General features: G+C 38.0%; 1 protein-coding gene across 3 annotated transcripts; it reads right to left on the bottom strand.

The window, feature by feature from the left end:
- Positions 1 to 1,258: 1,258 nt before the first annotated feature.
- Positions 1,259 to 6,954, bottom strand: LOC140224323 (protein D2-like). 3 transcript variants are annotated; one of them, XM_072298817.1, is made up of 5 exons: positions 6,394 to 6,954; positions 5,430 to 5,558; positions 2,559 to 2,696; positions 2,072 to 2,153; positions 1,259 to 1,524 (listed from the first exon to the last, which is right to left on the bottom strand). In XM_072298817.1, exons 2-5 carry the CDS (start codon positions 5,470 to 5,472, stop codon positions 1,323 to 1,325), a joined length of 465 nt encoding a protein of 154 aa, XP_072154918.1. In that variant the 5' UTR covers positions 5,473 to 5,558; positions 6,394 to 6,954; the 3' UTR covers positions 1,259 to 1,322. The 3 variants fall into 3 exon arrangements, with proteins under 3 accessions (XP_072154918.1, XP_072154917.1, XP_072154916.1); XM_072298816.1 differs by having other exon boundaries at positions 5,430 to 5,552; positions 6,394 to 6,952; XM_072298815.1 differs by lacking the exons at positions 5,430 to 5,558; positions 6,394 to 6,954 and adding an exon at positions 5,025 to 5,091.
- Positions 6,955 to 8,289: the final 1,335 nt, after the last annotated feature.

The raw sequence follows: 8,289 nt of genomic DNA, 5'->3' as shown, positions 1-8,289 counted from the left end.
AGATAAACCTAAGTGGATGAGTAGAACAAATAAGTATTAAAATATTTATTACTAGCACTTTCATGTCTCGTTTACAACTGTAGACTAGTAACTTATATTTTCCCATACATCATTGTAATTGTTGTAACCAGGGGTAAGCAGTGTGCCAATGTGATTTCACCCTGATTTCTGTAAATCTTGTAACAATATTTATTAAAGAAATAAATATATAAATTATAATAAAAAATATACATAGGGAAATTAATGATACAATCGTTGCTTCTAAATTGAGCCACAAATTGTAGTTCCAAATTGCACAGTGTAATCCAATGGGCCTATTGCAAACTTTTGCTAGAGCAAAAATAAGGGTTGTTTTTTTTATAGAAAATGGCTCAAAAATCGCATCAACAAAGTCTGAAATTCACTCCTAACTTCACAATCTGCGTAAGAAATTCTCGATTTCCTCGCGTTGATAAAGATCCGTCTCGGTAGCGTCGGTTATGTTGAGTACTGCAAAACATTCTAGTACGCAAGGGCCGAATGGAGCGACTCCTCTAACGAAATGTTCACCTGTGCCGAGGTATCGTTTTTGAAGCGGGAAGCTAAAAAAAACGCACATTCTTACGCGAATTGTGAAGTTAGAAGTGCATCCCAGACTTCGCCGATGCGCTCATCGTGATTTTTGACCCATTTCCTATAAGAAAGAACTCTCATTTTTACTCCAGCAAAAGTCTGCAATTGGTCCATTGGTATGAGGCGCTGCGAAACCGCGCCGAAATGTATTTGGAGGAAATCCCGGCTTAAGTAAGTTTAATCTTCCAAGTCGGAGTAGTTTGTCCCGCATTTTTATTCAGTGGTTTTTTTTTTCAAGTCAAACATACGTTGCTTTTCAGTTCCTCTAATAAAAACCAAACATTTATGTATGCAGTTCGATGGCTGATGGACATTACCGCCTATCTGACGATTACAGCAAAAATGAGTCAGCAACTTGGCTGCATTCTACAATAAAAATACGCAAGCTGGAATTTTTAATTTTTTTTTTCAACTCCGCATTAAAGCTCTGTATTAACGTTGAAATGTATAAAGAATTGCAAATCACACCTCAAAATTACAAAAATGGCGAAGTTTGTCTTCGACCTACAACATTGTCAGTTTGCAGATAGGCGGTATTGTTGCTTAGGCATCGAGTTGCATCTGAACTGAAAAGACTTGCATTTTCAGCCATTTCTCAACCGATATAAGTGCGAACAAGGGCAGAAAAGAGAGGAAACACGAAACAGAAACAGAAGAGAATATATTTTTTCAGTCTGTCTTTTTGAATTCTTAAATTGAAGATCGACTTTTTAGCTTGTTTTCGGAGTCGTCGTATTGTCTTGCATCTGTTCTCCACCTGTTGTTAAGAATCCTCTAAGGATCGGCGGTAAAGTTGGCGTCGGGTCCGGATCGAACCCTGCTACGAAAAAGTTTCCCGCGATGGGAATGCCAAGGTTATACTTCTCAGTGAATTCACCCGTGTTAAAGTGATATCGCTCTGTCTCAACAGGTCTGAAAGCAAATGTTAGAACCAGTTTGTCAAGGAAAAAATAAAAAAGTAAAATGTAAACCTCCTGAAGCGGGTCATAACGTCGTTTTCCCCACGAAAAAAGGTATTTACATTTCAATGTTGCCAAATTTCTCCGCGCAAATTGCATTTGTACCAGGAGGATCGTGGAAATTTTTAACGAAAAATTTCATTGATCACAGGCGAAAATAGGAAAATTCTTCAACAAAAGTTGCGCAAGTATACATTCTTGTAAAAAATTAAATTTTTTGGTCAATTTGCAACCTTGGAACGTTCTTTCGTCGGAGAAACGACGATTTGATGAAAGGCGCTCAGATCTGGATGTCTTCAATAATGCACAAGAATGAACATTTCATGCGTTGATTACAGATCGATAGCTTAGACTTTTTATATTCTTGAAAAAATTAGATTGAAATCGTAAAAAATCAGTGAAGGACGCGTCATGACGTCATGTATTACATCGTTTTCAGTGGCTATTGATTTGTATGTTTTTAAAGTGATAATGATGCGTGGTAAGGAGAAGTTACTTACTTTTCACGAAGGCGAGGCTCGTCAAATTTAATGGGTGTTGGGTCCGGCTGTAAGTATACTAGAAACACGTACCTATGCGGGTCTATGAGGAATAAAAGAAGATCAATGAGACTCTTTGAAATTTAAAAAAAAAGAAAAAAAAGAAAAAAAAATTGACGAATGACTATGGCAAATGGCGGAATAATTTTTCGGTGTTTCTTATTTTTTAATTTTGCGATCATTCATCTTCAGATAGATGCTGTGGCGTAGCTAGGAATTCTTTGAGGGAGAGGGTCCATTTACATTATTATGTGCACGTCCCTGATAATATTTTATGTCTGCCCTTCGAAAGTCAAAAATATAGTCAAAATAAGAGATAAAAAAATAGATAAACATAGTAAATTGGACTTTGACTATAAGAGTGGTTTCAAAGGCACACATTGATGAATTCGGGCGTAAAGTAAGTTAGGTCAGCATATCGGGAAATAACAGCAGAGAGAGTACTTACATTTCAAATGATAAGGTAGACCACCGATATAAGGTGAGAGAACTTCTCCTTTAAGGTAGTCACATTCAGGGATATTTCCCACTAACCAGTGTTGCCATTCTTTATCAATCGGTAACGAACGTTTAGGAACGTCTGGATCTAGGAGGGAAAAAATAAATAAAATAATTAAACAAAAATTTGTCTGTATTTTTTAACACAGAGAAGAAAAATCGCAGATGCTTTCTCAGTTTAACGTGAAGTAAAGTGTTTCATTTATAGAATAAAACAAGTTGGTTTTTGCAATCGCTAGCGATAGCAATATTCGTCATGGGAACTTTTGCTTCTGGGATATGACAATTTTAAGGTACAGTTCGTTTGTAGTATCTTCAGAATTGAAGGGGCTATGTAATTTTGTGTCGACATCTCTTTTTTAACATTTTTAATTTTTTTTCTTTGCATACAAGAAAGCTGTTATTTACCAATTATTTATTTTCGTTGGATTATGTATGGTTTTTTGGAAGTTAACGCATTTAACTTTCAGTTTCGTTTTTTCGGCGTAAAGTATGATATTTTTACTCTACGCATATGCCCGAATACGCATCATAACGACGGTGAAACTACCAAATCACGTATCTCGTTTGCGGTGTTTAAAAATCTCCGCTCACATTTTATTTTTTTGAAGTAGACCAAATCAATATCATTCCTTGAAATTTTCACAGAATTTTCTCCGCACGAAGAGGAAAAATCACGAAAATTTTCAAGACTGGACAATAAGTAGCTTTTCATTTAAAAAATAAAGTATGACAGGAAGTCTGCGACGTCGCAAACCGAGATACGAGGTTTGGTAGTTTCACCGTTGATAAGTGACCTATGTGCTTCCTAAGTTGCCATTTTTTTCATTCAAATAGATGTAACCGAAATGTTAGATGTGTAATACCTATACTACTTTCATGTCATTGCTTTATTTATTTATTTACTTTTTGCGTAGGTATAAATTGTTATTTTTTGCTGAATTTTGGAGAAAAATATTGCTTTAAGAACGTGGAATGTAAATTAATTTTATTGAAAAAAGAAAATACCATCATTAATTTGGGCGAACAGAGAAAGTGTACATCAATATTTGGGTCAACATCTCCCTGATTATATAAAGGATGAATATATCAGTAATTCTGTATCAAAAAACTTAGCTTTTGTCTTCAGAGATACGATGATTCTAGTCCCAGTCAATTTGTTTTATTGAAAAAACAAAAAAAACAAAAAATAAATAAAAAAAAAAAAAAACAACTGAAATGTTAGACATACTATTTTCATGTCTTTCTATTTGTATCAATAGGTACTTTTTGCTTAACTTACGAACGTTGAATGCAAATTAACTTTATTGAAAAAAGAAAATAACGTCATTAATTTGGGGGAACATGTGGCTGATTATATGAAGGAGGTATATTCCAGTATTTTTGTTTAACATATTAACTCACGAGAAAATGTTCGTACATTTATCATCTAGTATTAATTATTTTTTGATGATTAGTCTACCATTCAATACAACCATTAAAAAGTAACACCATCGTCGGGTATCGAACTCCCGATCGCCTATTGCCTGCACCTTATCAAAATTACGAGGCGGTTTAGTCAACTAGGCTATAACGGATTCCACGTGAGCGAGAGTAAAAATAGCATTTAAAAGACTAGGGCAATGGGCGGGACTTATCACAAGAGACCTTGACTGCTTTTGGGATATGAAGCGCATTGCTGTAGGAGCCATGGTTCGCACTGTTTTAATGCGTCTCGAGGTTCATCCCAGCATGCATTCCGATCGCGGCAGTTGAGCTAAGGCAATATTTGCGTATCCATGAATTAAATCAATCAATCGAGCTCTGATTTTGACTTCTTGATCCGTAACGAGTCCTCCAGAACAATTTTCCACCTTGTACGATGGTTATTATTTCTTTACTTCTATTTTTCAAATTTGAGGTGGGATAATGGCGGCTTCTCAAGAACACCGAGGTAGGCGATCTTTTGCACCAACGAACAGAAAACTGATGGCGAAAAATAACCAATCAGAACCTCCCAAAAAAAAAGAATTTGCCCAAAAACGGAACTTCGTGGTTCTGCGCAGATTTACCAGTCAGACACGACATCTCAAGGTGGAAAAAAACTCGCTGAAAGCAAATTTTACAAATCAACACAACTTGACGCAGAGACATGATTGGCTAAAAAATACAACGGTTTTTGATACATCGGAAAATCAACCAAAAATCGGAGACTGGGCGAAACGCTCAAGGTCGCAGAGGTATAGGGAATCCCATAGCGATAGCAACGGAACGATTGTAATATCATGGGGAACTCCGTTCCCATGACAAAAATGAGAGAAAGTCGAGGGTATAGAGCGATCCTATCGGTTAAAATGGGTGGTTCCCATAGACTAAGGGTGAAAATGCTGGACTAACTGAAGGATCTCTCGAGGGTTCCAGTCAGATAGTCTATTACCTCCTCTTTTGTCCATTGCAAGCACCCGCTTCCACCAATAGGATCCCTCCATATCCAAGCAAGTGTAGTGTAAATGTAATGCAAGCAGACTTCAACAGAATTGCCAAGAATAATTTCAGCTTGACCACCCATCGTAAACAAAAAGAGAAAACTTGTAAATCAAGGAACAAGATTACTAAATTTATTAGATGTTATTCCACCCAAAGTGGCCAACCATCTAAAAATTGTGATTCCTGTGGGAACAGCAATAACTATACTAGCTGAAGTAACATATGCTCGATTAGTCTTCTTTGTCTACAGCTTAGTCTATCAATTTCAAAAATCGGCCTGCTCGCCGACTTTTGTATAAATGCAAGTTAATTCTCCTTCCATACTCAACGGTATACGAACCAAACAAAAACCAACCTGTGAATATGATAGTGTAGTATCGTCCCTTTCTGCAGGCCATCCTAGTTTCGTTGGCGTTGTTTCAAACTCTTCCCGCGAGAGCTCGTTCCCAAATTTGACTGTAGTAGTATTATAGACCACCTATAACTTAACACCAAAGAATTTAAAGTCAGAGAGACTTTGGTCTACAAAAATGAGAAAAACAAACACTTTCATGCAAGCCTTAAAAGCGCAGCAATTGGACACCAGATGCGTGCAATCAAATGTGCTCGATTATTATTAGCCATTTTTAGATTTCTGGGATGGGACTTTTAAAAATGTCTGCAGGCGCAAAAATATCCCTGAAAAAAGACCTCAAAATCCCGCGTATCAGATGAAGACCCGGAAAATTGGCGAAAGGGCATGAATTCTTCAATATTTTTCAACCCGTCCATCAAATATTTTACTTAAAGATAGCGCCTTTGTGACCCTCTTGGCATTGGCGGATCCAGCAAATTGGCAACATTGTCTTTTCTCCATTTGAACCTATGGAAATGTATCAATACTTGGAGGGGTCAAGTGCTCCGATAAGAATCGAGTATTTAGCATAGGTTTAAATGGAGGAAATCCGGTGTTGCCAAATTGCTGGATCCGCCTCTGCTTCTTGGATCGAAACTTCGGAAAAATCATTGGAAAAAACACTGAAAGTTCCGATCGCCAGATCCTTGGCTAGAAATACTGGAATTACTGAAAAATACTGAAGCTCATATATAGAAGGCTATCAAGCCCATTAATTTACTATGTGCCTGTGTTCAAGATGATTTTCCGTCTTTTTTTAAATTTTCATACCAGATAATGAGCACTTTCCTGATTTGCGGCGTCCAAGAGAGTCGTGAATCGTTCATCAATTAACCAATCTATTGAATGCCACAAAAAATTCTCTGGTGGTACCTTTTAAAACGGACTTTCCAGGCGCATAAGCATTGTATTTCAAACTACTTGCCTCCATCGCATGCTTAGGTGCCGCAGTAATCAGATCGCTCACAATCCCGGCTTCCTTAAATTTTGCTTGGACTTCCTCGGTGGACAGCAAGACGTCATTCGTCTTCACCAAAACGAGAATGGGCCATAGGACACCAAACCCGTTAACTAAACTGTTTCTAGGAGAAGCCATCTTGTGCCGTAGAGCGTTGATGGAACATTCACTGACTTACACTACACTCAATTTGTATTTGTCGACGGCGAATAGTTAAATCAGGAATTTCATCAAATGCCTAGGCTGGTAGTCAAATTTCGACAGTATACGGAATTCTGTAAAATTATGGCGAGGAGTTCCCGAGTTTTCAATATTTTGGGAAGAGGAACTCTTCAAATCCGCGAACACTCCTTGTTCCTCCCTTTTCGAATGCCTCTCGTACGTTTGAATGAAAAAATTGTTAAAGTTCCATGTTTTATGACGTGCCGAAAATTTTAAGATAAATGTACGTTCAGTAACTAAAACTCGTTAAAATATTATCGTACGGTGCATATGTTTACAGAGAATTCTTCCTTACAGGAGCAAAGAATTATTTTGTCTAAAATTAGGGTAAAAAATCAAAATTTCAGTCTAAGTAAGAATATTTGACTATTTGCCTAGGCATTTGACAAAATGCCTGATTTGACTATTTTCCTTCAACATATTCATAAATCACTTGGAAAAAGTATGAAATTCCTTTGTATCAACAAGAAACCAACCCCCCCCCCCTTACAATGTACCAATATTCACTTCGTTTCCATTCTCACTCGTCTATCGAAAAGAAAACACTGCCCCTTTCTGTGGTTTAATGATTGCGTAATCTTTTCGCTTGATGAAGAAGACAAGGTTCATTGTATAAGAGGTTAAAAGCCGTGACAATAGGTTCACGATAAGCTTCATTGGCTTGATAAGGGGACTTCGTCTCTTTTTTACTAAATACCGTCCAAAATTTGCCAAATTTACCATCAAATATCATGAAAATGTCAAAAGTTCGACAATGAGTTTGAAGTTACCGGCTGCTATTATAGTTTCCTTCATCCTCCAAAAAATGAGGGGAGGGGGGTCCGGTTGCATTAGATCTTTGGATTCAATCCTAAGAGCATTTACGCAGTACCAAGATGGGCAAAAGAAACGTTCGATAGACCCTCAATTTTTCATTAATGGGATAAAATGCTCCGGTTGGGACTGTTGTCCTGATCATACAGGGCAATTTTTTTGGAGGGTCACGACCTCCCGTCATCACGGGGGCTACGGGAGGGGGCACCGGCACCCCTTTCCCCAAATATCAACATTTTCAGATGGGGATCCTCCTCTTGTAGCACATCAAGCTACGGCGTATCGAGGGTTTCTTTTCCGTTCCAGGTAGCAATGTATGGAATTAAACGATGAGTTCTTGTAATATTTTAATAGAATGTGAAATCGTAATAATGAAGGACCTTTTGATCAGTAACGCCTTAATGCCTTGGGCTTCGTGGATATACGTGATGCATACGCGCAGAAGAGAAGGCGTTTTGACTTTCCGGCACTCACCTTTTTTCCGTGGCGGCGGGTAAAACTGCGAGAATTCAAAAGACAGAGACGATTAGTTACACACATGCGTCGGGTTGAATACCTTTTGTGCTTTGGTTTTGAAATCGCGATGTGCTAAGCAACTATTCATGGCTAAGATATTTCTTTGCGCTCCGTCTTTTTGGATTCCTGTAGACCTGCCCATCGTGCCATGCCACCTTGCTGCGCCTCTCCGGGTGAGACGGTAAGTGCCTGAAGAGTAAAAACGCCTTCACTGGCGTGCGTATGCATCACGGACATCCGAGGAGCTCGAACAGTTGTATTCAGGCGTTTTGATGTTTGTTTAGAGTTCATCACATGCATTATGAACTGATG

This window comes from Bemisia tabaci, chromosome 3, assembly GCF_918797505.1.
Source record: "Bemisia tabaci chromosome 3, PGI_BMITA_v3".
NCBI lineage: Eukaryota > Metazoa > Arthropoda > Insecta > Hemiptera > Aleyrodidae > Bemisia > Bemisia tabaci.
This window is presented reverse-complemented; position numbering and strand designations above follow the sequence as displayed.

Bases quoted from the DNA above. Each gene is read 5' to 3' on its own strand.
- LOC140224323 (XM_072298815.1), bottom strand. From the start codon at position 5,076: ATGGAGGGATCCTATTGGTGGAAGCGGGTGCTTGCAATGGACAAAAGA. The intron at 2,697-5,024 runs GTAATAGACTAT...TTTCCCTCCTAG, and splicing joins TGCAATGGACAAAAGAGGAG to ATCCAGACGTTCCTAAACGT. The intron at 2,154-2,558 runs GTAAGTACTCTC...TATTCCTCATAG, and splicing joins TCTACCTTATCATTTGAAAT to ACCCGCATAGGTACGTGTTT.